We start from the raw sequence: 16458 nt of genomic DNA, 5'->3' as shown, positions 1-16458 counted from the left end.
TCGCCTGTCCTCATGCAGGTAACTCCTTGCGGAGTTGCTTTCCTCTCCGCGGCTGAGGTGGCAGCGTTCAGCGCCGGCCTTCTCAGTGTATTGTTCATAACTTTGCGTTAAGATTGCTTGGGTTGCAGAATTTTAAGAAATAAAACGATATGAGTTGCTGATGTTTGAGCTGCACGCGTTGAAGCGGGTGGGTCACCCGGGGTCACAGGAGCTTCAAGGTCAGTAGTGGCCTCGGGAGAAAGGCCTCCCCGCAGAGCAGCCCCCTCGTGTCTGCTGGTAACACGTAGGCTGGCCTCCGGGGGCGGGAGCGGGGGGAACAGGGCGGGAGCACCCAGCCCTCCGGGGCGCGAGGCGTCTGCCACGGTTCCGCCTGGGCCCCTACAGCCCGAGGAGGGGGGTTCACAGCGACAAAGGAGGGGGGGCTCCAGAGAGGCTGCGGGAGGTCGGGGGCTGCGGCGCCCTGGCTGGGGGTCGGCGGGCTGGCAGGCAGCGGGCGGAGGGAGGGCCGAGCGCTCCGCCCCGCGCCCCGCGCCAGGTCGCCGCGTGTGCACAGTGTTGTGGGCCGGCCGCGCCCCTCCCCTCCCCTCTCCTCTTGTCCGCTCGCCTGCCGTCCGCGCCCCTCCCCTCCCCTCCTCTCTTGTCCGCTCCCCTCCCCTCCCCTCCGCGCCCCTCCCCTCCGCTCTCCTCCCCTCCCCTCTGCGTCCCTCCCCTCCTCTCCCCTCCCCGCGCCTCCTCCCCGTCCCTCCCCTTGCCGCCGTCCCCTCCCCCGCGGCCCGGAGCGAGCGCCGCGCCAGCGCCACACTGCCCCGCTGCCGAGCGCGACGACACGCCGAACAGGTGGCCGGAGGCTGCGGCGCCGCGCGGGCACAGGCGGGCGAGCCCCGGGCCAGGCGAGGCGAGGCGAGGGCGGCGGGCCGGGCATGCGAGCCGATCTGGTCCCCGGCCTCGGCCCCTAGCCTCGCGCCCGCGCCGCGCCCCGCGCCCCACGTACAGCCGCCCCGGCCCGGGGCGCTCCGGCCTCTCCGGCCGCGGTCACTGAGGGGCGTGGGCCGGCCCGCGGCGGCGGCGGCGGCGGCATGAAAGTGACCGTGTGTTTCGGAAGGACCCGGGTGGTCGTGCCGTGCGGGGACGGCCACATGAAAGTTTTCAGCCTCATCCAGCAAGCGGTGACCCGCTACCGGAAGGCCATCGCCAAGGTGAGGGGCCGGGGGCGCAGGAGGGGGCGGGCGGCCCGGGGGGGCGGAGGAGGGGCGGAGGAGCGGGAGGAGGGAAGGCGCCGGGATCAATATGGCGCTTCCTGGAAGGGGAGGAGGAGGCGGAGGCGGGGAAAGGGAGCGCGCCGCGGCCGGCCCGGCCTGCGCCCCCCGCTCTGGCTGCGGGCCGTAAACTTCCGCGCGCCCGGGCCCGGGGCCCCGGCCCCTGCCTCTCCCTCGGGTCCCGGCCGCCGGCGCCCCGAGTCTCCCGGGAGCCGAGCCCGAGCCGCGCCGGGGCGCGCGGAGCCGGGCCGGACGCCTGTTCCCGGCCGCGGGCTGCGGCCCCGGCTCCTCGCCCAGGCCCGCGGGCGGAGGCCGGGCGAGGGAACTTTCCTGGTGGAGCAGAGTTCGCTCCGCGCGCTGCGAGAGTGGCTGGCTGACTTGTGCCTCTGGGCCCCCGCCGGGCAGTGAGAGCTCCTTGTGCGTGCCAGGCGGGGGTCCCGGGCGGATGAGGGCGCGGCGCGGAGACCGACCCGCTCCCACTGGCTCGCGATCGTCGCTGGAGCCCAGCACCTCGGTGACCGAGAGGCAACGGAGCACGGCTCCTTGAAGGAGCACAGCCCCGAAATCGGTCACCGAATATCGAGTTTTCCTGCAGGCACGTCGCCGTTGACCTGTCTGCCACGAGCTCCATGTGGAGCCGGGGCCGCGCGCGGCCCGGGCCTGGAGTTGAGTAGCTTTCCCTTTTTACCCGTGGAGTGATAACATTGTCTCCACTTCACTGCATTCCTGTACAATGTGTCAGAAGTGAAAAGGCATCTTGTTAAATTGTTTTATCGTCTGTGTCTGTTTGACAACAGCCCACGCCTCCCAAGTTTCTCCTCAGCACCTGAGGATATTTCCTTTGCGGCAGAGTAACGTTTGGTGGAAAGCATGTTCACTTTCAAAATTTCCTTTTTGTCCCCGATCTTGGAGTGGTTTGCGTCCTGTGGGTTTGGGGGGTCGCAGGTGAGAGGGACGGTGGCTTTAGCAAGCCTGCTTGAGTGTAGACAGGGTGCTGGGGTGGCATTCTCCAAAGTCTCAGAAATTAAGAGGGGAAAAATACTTTTTACACTGTTGTTTTTAGTATAGAGAAAAATAGCATAAATTTGGCCTTTTAAAGATAATCTTGGGAACGTTTAAGAACCTGACACAATGATGGAAGATGTTGACTTTACTTAACGGCTCTAAAATGTTCTTTACAGTTGGTTGAACTCATTGAAAATCAAATAAAATTAGTGGAAATTGGGCACCTGTTTATCTTGAACCACTGTCAAGGGGGAAAACCCCTCTAAACCCATGTTTAGCATTTTAAAGCACTGTTTATGAATGACAGTTTGTGATCTAAATGTTCTATATCAATAAGTCAGGTTGCATATGTACTCAGGAAACCAACAAAATAAATCATGCAAGGAAAGAGAAATACAGTAATATATACTCTGCAGTGTGTCCAGGTTCCTGAGTAGGGAGGGATGATCGACATTTCTTTGCTTACATGCTTAATTTAAAATTTACATGCTTAAAATTAGTCATTTACATGCTTAAACATTTACATGCTTAAAATTAGTCATATTTCATTATGCACACGATGCATGTTGGTCGAACAGCTTGTTTGGGAGATACAAATGTAGTTGTTTGAGTCATTTGTATGTTCCACAGAAATTCTTAAGCGTTTGCCATGTCCAAGGCATTGTTCTGGGTGCTGGACACCTGCGGGACCCACTGGCTGCTTGTGGAAATTGGACTGTGAGAGTCTAGGAAAGGGGCTGCACAGTCCTCCAAGTGAGGGCGGCCAGCCTTTGGACTTCGTGGTGCAGTGGGGAGAAGACAGGCCTCTGGGGTGTCTTCTAGATGGAGTTGAGAGGTATCGCTGAGAGATCTGGACTTTGTTTCTAGGTATCAGTGGTGGTGGTTTCACAGTGACTGGGGAGCAGGAAAGGAAGCGCAGGTTTTTGCGGCGTGCCTGGGAAGGCACCCCAAGAGGAGCGCGACAGCTGAGTTGGGAAGGGCGCGCATGAGATTGATTGCTTTTTCTGGTGGAGAAGGAAGGAAGGAAGGGTGATTCTCAGAGAGTGGTGGTATTGTTGGAGTTGGAGATAAATGACTCAGAGATGATGATTCAGGGGTTTCCAAAATTATTTAAGTTCTCTTTAAGTGCAACTCACAGTTCAGCAGGTAAGTTTTAAAATGGACTTTGTGGTCTACAGAGTTCAGTCATTGGATCACAAGACTGTTGACTCTCAACTGTGGCAAGAGCTGGAGTTTATTCCAGGTCCATTTGTATTTTTTCCTCTTAAATTATTAGGTAATGGCTAAGATTAAACTTTAGTCACTCTTCCCATTTCTCCCACCCTGTTTAAAATGATTATGAAGCAAACACTTATTAACACTTGTTTTAACTTTTATTCTCTTATCTCTTCCTTACCCCTTACTGTTGAATAGAACAAGATAAATTTTGTATGAAGAATTGGGTAACTGGGTAGCTGTAGAGTGGTGTTTGGTTGCTAGGTGACATGTGCCATGATGAACTCCCATCTGGTGGGGAAAAATGGGGGGAGATCATGTTTATGGCTTTGTATAAAAACCAGATAAGCTGGAAAAAGAAAAAAAGAAGAAGAAAAGAAAAAGGAAAGAGAAAGAAAGATCCCAAGCCACTAAGACTTTCCCTGCAGAGAGCGTTTTGTGGTGTGATGGGGCTAATTTTTTGGCGTTATACTTGAGCTGCCTTCAGGTTAAGCAGATCAGTTTTTCTGGGCAGTGGAGTGGCATGACTTAATATCAGAAATGTCCTCAATAAGCAGATTTTGAAGGCTTACACTTATTCATAGCATTTATTTTTTCTCCAGTGAAAAAATAGTTTTCTGTTTATGATCACTGATGGGTGAAAATGCTTTGGCTGTTCTCCATCCACCCATCCTCATCCAGACCGTCTCTAAGGAGGGTGCTCTGGTAGACACTGAGGACCGTGTTACATGGACTTTCTGTGTATGTGACCCTTCTCCTCCTACCTGTGGCCTGACTCATCCATGATCCCCAATGGACACAGGGTGCAGAGCACCAACTGCTGGGACTCTGTAGTGTGGTGACCTGGCTTCTCAGGGCTTTGCCGGCTCCTTCTTAATTCTGAGTGGATTGGGGCTGGCTCTGAGATTTCCCATTTTTCCTGCTGTGCATCCCAGCTCTGCTTAGGAGAAAGATAAGAAAATCTCCATGCTTTTTTTTTTTTTTTTTTAAATTGTTAATTTGTTGAAGGGCTACTGTATGCAAAATGTCATGCTCTATGAAGAAATGTAAGGCTAAATTCTTGCACTGCAGAAGAATGTAACCTGGGAGACGGTGAATGTATTAAACTATAAATAACAGTAGGCAATGGCATTAATTAGCAACGGGGTGGTACATACAGACAGTAGTTGCTTCTGGATTTCGGAGATGGGAGTGGTCATTATGGCCTGGGGGGTTTGCCTTGGGCTTAGTAAGTGGGAAGGCTGGCTTGGATTTAGGACAGTGCTTCCTAACTGGTTAGTGGGGTGACCTCCAGAAGCACCTGCCTGGCCCAGGTGGCCCAGTCTGTAGGGCTTCGGTAGGGTCCAGCTGCGTGAATCTGGAGAGTTGCTGCCATTCTGAGAGGTGGGAGAGAGGCGTTGCAGGTGAGCATCAGGGCTAGTTTGGCTCCTGTGCTGCCTTCCTGTCGGATGGTGGGGCAGGACCAAGCTGAGGAGGACTGCGGATGCTGGGGCAAGACACTGTAACTTCCTGCAGTCTCATGGTCCCTGATGGAGGACTGGGGTGTTTGGGCAGGACGAGCGCCCCTCTGGGAGGACCACCAGGATTGCATCCATCCACAGAAACACTGCTGATTGCTGAGTAGTGGAGGGAAGACGGGCTAAAGGCAGAAGTGAGGGTGGGGGGCGGCTGGAGCCTCTTAGCTGAGAGGCAGCTATGCCGCCCATAGCCCTCTTCTGGCAGGGGGAGCTTTGGATTGGGTTTGGAGACCTGGCTGTTTTCACCGTTGAACCTTGGGCACACCAACCCTGCAGAGCCTCATTTCCTCCCCTCTAAACCGGGTTACTCCCTTGCAGGGTTCCCGGGAGTACCGAGGGGATGGTGAACGGGAAGCTCCTCAGCACTGCCTCTGGATCCCTAATGGGTTTTACTGGGTGGATGGTTTTACTGCCTGCGAGGCTTTCCCAAGCAGTCTGCTCTTCCTGTCTGGGTTTTTCCTCTTTGCTTAAGAAGAAAGTGTGAAATTTAATTAAAGAATAGGTAGAAATGGTAATATTTGCCTAAGCAGCGCCACAATCAGAGGAGCAAATTTGTGTGTGTGTGTGTGTGTGTGTGTGTGTGTATGAGGCAGGGAACGTAAAAGTTGTGGATATTGGCTTTACCCTAGGTTGCTTTCTGGGCCTGTGGTTTTGGGGCCACTGCTTCTGTCCCTTGAGCATGGAAGAGTTATGTGAGAGTTACTTAATAGCAATTTGTTGTTATTAAAAAAAAATAACAAATTTATGGGCAGTAACTTTTGAAAATGTGCTTTCCTTTTTTTGGGGGGGAGGAGGACTGTTGATTACTAAAATCGTGTAAATCTTGGTTTTTATGACAAACCTTGTGGTTGGTGTGAGATTTCTCGTGAACAGATGGATGACTGCATGTTGTTACACATTCACGAGCTTATTGAAACTTTTAGGAAAATATAGATTGTTGCAGAATTTGAATGACCATATTTTTGAATAGTGAAACGAAATAAATCTTATTATTTCATTAACATCCTCCCGTCTTTCCTTTCAGAAAGGAAAAAATAAACAAACATGTCTGAAAGGCTGATCTTTCTAAAATGCAACTCTCCGTGTACTCTTCTGCTTAAGGGCCTCCACACCCGCTTTCCCCAGAGGCCAAGTTCTGCCGCCGCAGCAGGGCCTGTCCCTTGCAGGACCCCTCATGCCTCCAGCCTCTCCCTCCCCAGACCCCCTACCCCACCCCTACTCACTTGGCCTTGCTTGCACTTTCCTGCCTTTGCTCTGGCATTTTCTGTTTCTCCCACCTGGACCATTTGCTCACTTCCTGTCTACTCATCCCTGGAGCCTCAGCTCAGTTCAGGCTGGCCCTGCATCCCAAGGCGGCCTGAGGTTCTCCCTGCTGGGCACTTGTCTCAGGAGCTTCCTGCACTGACCTGGAGGAACGTGCTTTGCTGTGGGTGCTTCGGTGTGTTTGTTTCGGAACAGAACTGTGCCCCTTCTCCTCCAGGTGAGGTGCTTGAAGGTGATGGCCCTGCCTCGGTCTTACCTGTATGGCTAGTATCTGCCGTGTAGTCATCTTACAAGTTGAGTAGATACGAAGTTGAGAACAAATACACGGCACGTATTCTCACACAAAAAGTGCACTTTTGCTTCGGAGACAGTGTAATTTTAAGGACTTTAAGGTCTGGTATGTTTGGCATATTAGCACAAAGAGATTGTAATTGAAACTCAGATTTAGTGTGATTTTGGAGTATCTGAAAGTTATTCTTTTGTGTCGGCTGTTTTCAAGGGAGTTTGGTCCCTTTTTCAGACTGAGCAGAGCGATGGTCCTGGGGTTTGCATTGGGCCCGGTTCAAGGCAGGTGGCCAGGGCAGTGCGGGAATCTGGCCCCGAAACACACCTATGCTGGGTCTGGCGCTTCTAAAACTGTCAGTTGGGACCCATGGGTAAGTTCCAGGAGTAAACAGAAATGTTTAGGATCTGAGATTCACAGGGAGAGTCTGGCGATGGGAGGTGCTTCTTGGCTCACGGTGAATGCTGGTGAATTGGGTGCGGAGGTAAGGTTCAAAGCCCCATTTGCACAGAATCTCCACCTGTCCTTTGAGGCTTGTACCTCCCTGTAGAGTTGGATGCAGGCGGGTGATGGCAAACACTTGAAAGATGAACAGAGCCTTCTGCATTTTCTCAAAGGTGGAAAGAAATATGTACGATTGGTCCAGGAAGGTGCTTTCCACAAGTGGAGGTGCTTTTCCACGGGCTGGAGGTGGGTGGCTAGGCCCACACAGGGGGCTTTCCTCCTGCTCGGCCACTCACGCAGCAGTCCTAGCTGCCACCAAGGTCAATGGCAGTAGAGCAGGGGCTCAGGAAATTTATACATTTTACCGATTTTTGGTATCTTTTCTGTTTTACATGGAAAATAGAAAAATCTTTATGAAAAGAAATGCAGAGTTCTGTGAACATAGTAGAAAGGTGATTATTTTTTGTCTTTTAGTCATTATTTTATCCTGTTGAAAATTTTTTCCATTTGGAAGGATTATGTAAAAATGCCTTTCCTTCATGGCTCTGTGTCTTCCTGTGTCTGACCTGCCATCTTTATGTGGTTCTTCTCGTTAAATATTACTTGTGTTTATTCTTTTTTCCTTCATCAACTCATGTTGGAACTTAGAAATAAAAGTTCCAGCTTCATTCCAAGTGACTTGAAACGTGAATTATTTAATTTTTTTCTCTCAGAAATAGCTCATACACACATACACACACGAGAAATGAAAACACATGTCTACACAAAAAACACGTACATGAATGTTCATGGCAACATTATTCGTAACAGACAAAAAGCAGAACAAGCCAAGTGTTCAACTGAACAAAATGTGGTATATCCATACATTAGAATATTATTAAGCCGTAAAAATGAAGTTAGGATACATGCCTCGCTGTAGATGCACCTTGCAAACATTATTCTATGTGAAGGAAGCCAGTTATAAAGACCCGCATATTGTATGAGTCCATATATACGAAATGACCAAAGTAGGCAAATCTATAGATAGAGAAAGTAGAGTAGTGGTCGCCAGCGCTTGGGGGTTGAGGGTAATGGTGAGTGACTCTTTATGGGGCTGGGGTTGGTCTTTGGGGTGATGAAAATGTTCTAAATTTAGATAGTGGTAATGGTTGTATGCCTCTGTGAATATACTAAACATCATTGAATTGTACACTTTAAATGGGTGAATTTTATGGAATACTGTTGTGTCTCAGTAAAGATGTTAAAAAAATAGACTACGTAAGCCACTATGAACAAAGCTCCATTTTTATGTATTTTATAGTTCTGAGGGTCCCATAAAACATGGGAGTTTTCTGTGTTTTTCTGTGTCAGAGATACTCAAAAACCTCAAATGAAGACTGGCTATTTTTAGGAGTTTTCCATACAATGTGTGAACCTGCTTTCTCAAGCCTGCCTACTCTCTCCTGGTGCTGTCTGCTAAGCCCCCGACTGCTGAGGCTCCGAGTCCCCTGGTCCCCCCTTTAAAGGCTTCACCAACTAACCGTTCACCTGTTCTGCCTTGTTCTCCCTCGGCCAGAGATTCCTTCCTCCCCAGCTCCCCAGCTGCCCTGGCCGTTGGTTCGTATGCCCTAAGATGTCCATTGTGGAAGAGCTTCTCCAGATTTTGGTTTGGGACAGTAGTTTGGAGCTTTGGCAAATCTCACAAGCTCTGTGAGCGCCAGTTTTCCCATCTTCATCTTCTCATATTCAGAAGTTCTGGGCTGGGCTCTGATGTCTGTTTCCCGGTGACAGCCACCCCGAGTCTGCGTGGTTGGTTGTCTGCCTGTGGGACCATGAGGCATGAGTGGTGTGCAGTGGCTTTTCAGAGGCGCAGACAGGGTAGATCTCTACTCCATCCACCCTCCCTGTGAGAATGTTTTGCTTCCCTTACTTTGAAATGATGGGCTTGGCCCCCAGGCCAAACATATACTGTTTGAAAGTTAGTATGTATTTCGCCTGGACTGTCCCTCAGAATTCCTTACTGTCCCAAGATAAGTATCTTTTAAAATAAAATTACATGGTCAGAGGTAACTTAATAAGACTATTCATTTTGTGAAGTGAAATTAAATGTATGCTTCTGCATGGTTCTAAATGGTATTTCTATGGTGGTATAAATTTAAGTGGTTTTAGAGATGACAGGTCAATATTATTCCCACTTTTAATGTTCTTTAATATACAGAAACAGTAAGACTTAAGTTTTTGGAACCCAGATTTATTTTTTTCTGGTGTATAGTTTTTCTTGTTATTGTATTACATTCCTGTATGATAGGGTTTCTGTTTCTGAAAAGGCCTCTTTGAGATATTCTACAATAAAAATCAATGTTTCCTTCTCAGTGTTTATTTCAGAAAACAAGTCACTGTATATCAAAAACCTAAAATTGCTGAATACTGAAAATATGTGGTATTAACAGGTGAAAAACACAAAAAAGAGAGTGCCATTTCTGTGTAAGTGGTTGATATGAGAATGGGTGTTTTTGTTCTAGTTCTTTTAAGTATACAGTAAAAACTGGGAAAGTTTTTTCATGTTCGTGTTTTAATCTTTTTCTAAATCTAATATTGAATCCAGAATTAAAAAGCCATTTCCCAGTGACCACATAAAGGCATTTAAGATGTATCATTTGTAATTCTGAAATCCAGTGTGCAAAGTCATATGTGAATAATAGTTAGCCAGGTTCCTGCCCAGCAGGGTTATACTCTAACCTGAGATTCTCTCATCCCAGCCAGCAGCACCTGCAGAAGAAGGAGGTGGAATGTGCAGGATATTGGTTCCTGGTGTACCACCGCACAGGATATGACTAATCACAAATCCATGAAAGTTGAGTGTAGGATTTGGAATCTTTACCACTTTGTTAGAGATCTGGAAAAAACCTTTCAGACAAATCAAGAGGATCTCTAAGTGAAAATGCCTCATTTGGATTGATAACTCTTTAGACAACTGCATCTGGAAGATGGTGGCGTTTCAGCATTTGTACTGCCTGAGGAATATGAAATGAGGCATATTTTCAACTATGAAGGCACATACTATCAGGGATATTTTTTCCAAGGAAACCTGGAAAGCTGATAAAACCCTGAACTTTTTATGGTGGAGTCAGTTTTATCTTTTGTATTTTATGACCCACTTGTTAAAAACATAGCTGTTTGCAAAAACACAATTAGCTGGAAGTGGAAAGTTTGGTGGCGGGTGTTTTTCTCCTCCTAGGAGGCAGGCACATCAGTGTGACACACTCTGGGCCAGGATTCAGAAGAGCAGATTGCATCATTTGTGTGTCTGAGAGCCAGAACGGCAACTTCTGTAAGCCCAGGATCCTTGGCTTCTAATACCACGTGCTTCATGGGATTGCTGTGAGGGTATGAAGAGAGAATGTAAAAAAGCATTGTAGGAAGTAAAGCGGAGTAAAGGTGAACTGTACTGTTCTTTCGTTTTTGCTAAGAACGGTTGCCAGTGACTAAGGCTCACTTGAGTAAATGCTTCTAAATTGTTTCTTCTCATCCTCCTTAGAATTGCTCTAGATGTGGGAAATTGAATGTTTGGTTAAAAAAAGTTCTCCCTTAAAAAAGTCTCGAAAACTTTCTTCTGCAGCTTGAGGAATAAAATCCCAGTGACATCGATTTAGATGCTCCAGAGATGTCCATAGTGGAAGAGCTTTTCTAGTTTTTGGTTTTGGCCACAGTAGTTTTGAACTTTGGCAAGTCCCACCAGCTCTGTGAGCCTTAATTTTCTCATCTGTAATTTGGGAATGTTTTCTTTTGTTGGCAGTAATGAAGATCAAGGGATTTAATGTAGATACTCCCCCTGCCATATTATAGACTCTTAGTCAATTTTAGATCTTTTTCTTTGTCTCAAGTTTTACACATAGATTAGGCACACTTTTAATGGCTAATTCATAAAGTCAAACTTGATTTTTATTTGATGTATGATGCCAGTTGTCATTTTTCAAGATTTGTTAAAGAGTTACTACTTTCTTCATAAAAGTACTAGAGAAATTCCAGTTTTAGTATTTATTAATAAATCAATTGGAAATAGGGAAAAAGAATGCTCTGATAACCCAGTAGTTAAAGCTGATTCTTTCACAGATCAAGAAGTGTGTTTGTCTATCTTAACTGTGTTGCTTTTTCTACTACTAGCCCTTGTTATTTTCTAAAATAATTGTGGCTGCCATACTGCTAGATGAATGGAGATTATGGAAAATTTCTTTGCTGTATTTACAATATTTTAAAAGGCATTGGTTACATATTTTTCCATTAAAAAATGTTTTGAAACTTGGAAAGAGTAAAACTAGAAATTGTAAATACTATTGATATTTATAAAATGTACAGATGTTTTAAAGACCTTTAGCTTTTAATTACTAGTTGTAGTTCTGAGAATACCCTGGAGCTCATCTGAGTTATAAAATAAAATGGGAAAGCCGACATTTTTTTAAAAATTTAATTTAATTTATTTTTTTATACAGCAGGTTCTTATTAGTTATCCATTTTATACATATTAGTGTATATATGTCAATCCCAATCTCCCAATTCATCACACCACCACCTGAAAGTTGACATTTTTTGACCCCTCTAATCCTTTATTATATAGGCCTCTATAATTCACGTGCCCACTTCTTTGGATAACAAAGATAAATGGATAACACTTCTTTACTCCTCTGGATCTTTAAGATGGTGATTCTGGGCAACTACATCAGCAGTCAGTGAACACAGAGCATCTTTTGCTTGGGTAGGTAGTTGTAAGGGTTGGCAGATTGATGCGACCTGTAATACCTTAGTTCAGCTAAAGGCACCCAGTGCCAGTCACCTGAAGACTTCACCCAAGGAGAATTGACCTATTTATCATCCTGAACCCAGGAGTGGTATCCGGGAGGCTTGCTCTGGGTGTGGCCGTACTACTCTGTCAGTCTTGCCAAGTCATCACAACTCAGGTGGCTTTGTGCTCAAGGGGACCACCTCTTCTCATATACCTCTTCCCCACCACAATATTGAGAGTCGTCTTCCTCTCTGAGGACTTTAAGCCTCTCATTAATTAAAGGAATGCTTCCTCCCTCTCTGCATATGTTCTTAGGGAAGTTGCTAGGTAGTGATTAAAACCATAAAGCTTATCTAGTTGTGCAACATCCATATTTCGACTTTGATCCCTTCCCGTATTTGTTTGTAAACACCGTGTCATGTGAGTGCATTTGAAATCCAAAGCTTTTGTTTCAAATACAGGACATGAAAAACAGATACAGCGGCACGGGAGATTGGAATTTATACATATCTTTTCCATTCACAATTTCCTGTGTTTTTGTGCTTTGTAATGAAAGTGATGAATGGTGCTTTCAAAACCTTTCCAGAATACCCCAGCATTTTATAACAAAACTGTAGAGAGGTAACTCTGGGAGAGTCCCCCCCCCCCCGCCAGCTTTATTGAAGTATAATTGACAAGTAAAATTGTAGCATATTTAAAGCGTATACCATGATTTGATACATGTATACGTTGTGCAGACTTTCCCCGCCATCGAGTTAACTAACACATCCATCACCTCGCATATTTCTTTCTTTATGCTTGCTGAGAACATTTAAGTTTTACTCTTTTACCTGGGAGAATTTTAGACAGATCTGCTTTGATAGGTGGTTGGCGTGGGATTTTAATCTAAAGCAGAGGAGTTTTTGGTCCTTGGCTGTTTTTCCACCTACGAGGAGGGAGGCTGCTTTCTCTGTAGATTCAGGGGAGTAGTATTTTCAGGTCAGTCTTTGCTTTTGGTGTCAATAAGCTTTTTAGGTCAGGATGGATGATCGAAAGCTCTTGCACAAGAGATGCTGTATCAAGGGCATTATTTATCTGCCTATCAGGTTGGAGAGCTGCTGAGAAAGTACCTTTAACAGTGATCCCCATCACGTCTTCGCCGTCCTAATTCACTGAGGAGTTTCCGACGGGCAGGAGGGGAACCAGGACACAATGGTCCTGGTTCTATCAGGAAACAGAAGCAGTGATGCCCTTATTATCAAGAGTCATGGTTAGCACTTTGGGATATTTTGTGCATCAGGCCCTAAGTGCTGGGCTCGTGCTCCCAGTGTATTCCTTAATCCCTTGGAGTGGTAGTGATGCGACTCCGAGTTTACGGGTGAGGACGCTTGGGCTAAAACGGATTAAGAAATTGGCAAAAAATTGTACATCTGATGTGACCTCTCTGGCTGGAGAGTCAGTGCTGTCCCAGAAGAAAGAGTAAACAGTGCCCATCAGAGAAGACAGGTTGTTTTCTGACCTGGGTTTCCTTGAGTGGCTCATGCGCTTAAGGAAGAAGTGCGCCTTCAGGATGACAGAGTCGGTTGAGTCAAGGAGGCTCCTGTGTGCTTGGCGAGATGTCAAAGCCCCTTGCTGCTCAGGTGTGGTCTGTGGACCAGCAACACTGGCTTTGCTTGGAAGCTTGTTAGAAGAGAATCATGGATCCCATCCCAGACTCTCTCAGAATCTGCATTTTGGCCAGATCCCCAGATGGTTCCAGAGCAGTTGCCCTCAACCCTGGCTGCAGGGTTTTAAGAACCAGATGCCCAGGCTCCCCACGAGCCACGGGAATCAGATCTCCAGGCCGAGGTGGATACTTATATTGCTACGAAGCTCCTTGGGTGTTCTCTGTGCCGCCAGGGTGGAGAACCTCTGGTTTAGAGCAGCCTCCAGGCCTTTTGGGGTTGTGTTATGTGATCTGGAACCTGCCACCTTGTAGCTGTGCGTGGAAATTTCCAGAACACAAGTTGAGAGGATCAGCCAGCGTGCTCACAGGCTGGTCACTTAAGTGACAGTGGCCCAATCTGTACATTTTCATTTCTTTTGAAGTCACTCACTTCTTTTTTTTTTTTCATTTTTATTTTATATTGGAGTATAGTTGATTAACAGTGTTGTGTTAGTTTCCAGGTGTACAGCAAAGTGATTCAGTTATTTGTATACAAGCATCTGTTCTTTTTCAAAATGAAGTCACTCACTTTAATGACTGTCTGTTAATTTTTGAGTTTTATTTGTGGACACAGTTGACAGCACCCGTATCATGTATTCCTTAGGTTTTAGCCGTTAACTCTTATGGATGTCTAGTCTGAGTTTAATAACATAAATGAGTTAAAGGGTCCAGGAGGAGCCATAAAAAGACAGTACGTGGGATAGAAATGCGGCGGGAAAGGAAAGGTCATATTGAGTAAAATATGCGAGTTTCGGTGTGAGTCACATGATGTCCTCTGGGTGCCTGTGATGTGTAGAGACAGGGCAACTAAGATTTTTGGTTTGGGGTAAAGCAGGCTTGTGAGCAGTGGACTGAATGCTCGTTTTGCTGGAGTTCCTTTTCAAGCTTGTTTGTGGCTGAGCCTCCTGTGTAGGAGAGAAGGCATGCTTCACCAGGCCAGCGGGGCGTCCCTCTCACACACTTCCACGCTCAGCTTGTTGGAATATTCCCGTCGAACAGTCCCCATCCCCACACCAGAGAGTGAGGGCAAACGTGTCTCTGGTCCGAGGCCTCGGGAACCTGAACATGGGTCAGAGGATGTGCCTGCCCGGATCCGTTTTATTAACTTCAACACGGCATGATTGTTTTTGTTTTTCCTGGCATCAGGGCTCGTTATACCCTACATTTTTATACGTTTCCTCTGTTACTCGAAGTAGGGAAAAGAGGACAGATGACCAGCTGTCATTCTTCTTTTTTAAAACATTTATTTAATTAATTTATTTATTTTTGGCTGTGTTGCGTCTTCGTTGCTGCGCTCAGGCTTGCTCTAGTTGCGGCGAGCAGGGGCTACTCTTCATTGCGGTGCACGGGCTTCTCATTGCGGCGGCTTCTCTTGTTGTGGAGCACAGGCTCTAGGCACGCGGGCTCAGTAGTTGTGGCGCACAGGCTCCAGAGCACAGGCTCAGTAGTTGTGGCGCACAGGGTTAGTTGCTCCGCGGCATGTGGGATCTTCCCGGACCAGGGCTCGAACCCGTGTCTCCTGCATTGGCAGGCGGATTCTTAACCACTGTGCCACCAGGGGAGCACCCAGCTGTCATTCTTCACATGAAATTTGCCAACCGACCTTCATTTGGATCATTTGCACGTGGGGCTGAGCTCCCGTGTTGCGGTGCAGGGAAGACCCAGCACAGGGCTCACTGGCAAGAGGTGATTAAGACATGACATCATTTCCTCAAGGGAGCTTTCAGAGCCGCAAAGTGCAGTTCTTGGTAATAACATTTAAAACATTGTCTTCAAAGATGCTGCAGCTATAAGAACTTACCAGTACTGAATTTTACAGACCTGTTAGAAATTACTTTAGTTAAAGGCGTAATGTGTCTGGGAGCCGTGCCCATGTGAGAATGTTTTTCTTATTTAGCAGTTTCAAATAGCACTTAGCCAGAGTTGGTTAGTAAAAATGTTGCTTGAAAATGTGTTCGTCTAGGTATTGCTGCTTAACAAACCACCCAGAACTTCACGACTTCAATCGACAACTAATTACGTCTCATGATTTAGTGGGTCAGGGTTTGGGCAGGGCTCAGCCCAATGGTTCTTCTGCTTCACTTGGGGTTACTCAGGGGTATTCAGCTGGCAGGTGATCTGGTCTGGGGGGACCTAGATGGTTGCATTCACGTGTCTGGTGCTGGTGGGGGTGGTAGAAGCTTGGGGTTCGCTGGGACTGTTGACCAGAGCATCGTGTCATTTCGTCTCTAGCATGGAGGGCTCAGGGCTCTTGGAGTCAGGAGAGGAAGCTGTCACTCTCTAAAGAACTAGACCTGGATGCCAGCACAGAATCATTATCCCTGTCTTCTCTGTGCCAAACCGGTCACTAAGCAGCCCAGATTCCTGGGCAGGGGATTCTGGCTGCACTTCTCAAAGCCAGGAGTGTCCAGGAACTTGTGAACTTGTGACCATCTTTATTCTGCTGTCAGGGTAGGGGTGTGTGTGTGTGTGTGTGTGTTGCATGTAACATCAAACATTTAGTCTTTTTATTGTTTTGTGGCATGTTTTAAAATTCTCTTTTTCTTGATCTGGGCACAGTAATAAAATGTATGTCCTGAACCTTCAAGGCTGAAAACCTAAGAAGTAGTTGGAGTTCCTACTTCATGAGTCCAAAGACCTGACGGCTTTTCCAGGCTATACTGCAGAAGGAGATAATGATAATAACACCTTAGGTTTATGTGGCATCTTCTCTAAGAGGTTCAAAGTGGCTGGGCCACTCATGATTCCTTTACTGGAATGTCCTGTGAGATAAATTAGCCAGATACCCTCAAGTTCATGTGCCAATGAGGAAATGAAGTAATTCCATCAGTCTGCTAATGAACAGTATTCAGAATGCAGCTCTTCCAGTGTTCTACATACTGATCAGAACTTGAGTATGAGTTTACCTTTCTTAGATAGGATTCTGGAAAATGGTGGAGGCTGACTTTTGAACAACTGGTAATATTTTGAATTACATGCTGTTTGCCAAAAAGTGTCATGTTTAAAAAAGAGGTAGTTATTTTTCTAACGTG

General features: G+C 47.0%; 1 protein-coding gene across 17 annotated transcripts in view; it reads left to right on the top strand.

Moving 5' to 3' along the window:
• Positions 1-737: 737 nt before the first annotated feature.
• Positions 738-16458, top strand: part of PARD3 (par-3 family cell polarity regulator) — a 642085-nt gene continuing 626364 nt past the window's right edge. For 7 of the 17 annotated variants that reach the window (XM_022580411.3, XM_030761778.2, XM_030761782.2 and 4 more), the window contains exon 1: positions 739-1196. In XM_022580411.3, coding sequence (XP_022436119.1) covers positions 1077-1196 — 120 coding nt within the window. In that variant the 5' untranslated portion in view covers positions 739-1076. Of the gene's footprint in view, positions 1197-16458 lie in introns of all 17 variants that reach the window. The other 10 variants (XM_022580428.3, XM_022580434.3, XM_089906477.1 and 7 more) reach the window with 3 other exon arrangements.

Source organism: Delphinapterus leucas, chromosome 2 (assembly GCF_059928025.1).
Source record: "Delphinapterus leucas isolate spDelLeu-1000000601 "Yukka" chromosome 2, BTC_Dleu_Yukka2, whole genome shotgun sequence".
Classification (NCBI taxonomy): Eukaryota; Metazoa; Chordata; class Mammalia; order Artiodactyla; family Monodontidae; genus Delphinapterus; species Delphinapterus leucas.
This window is presented reverse-complemented; position numbering and strand designations above follow the sequence as displayed.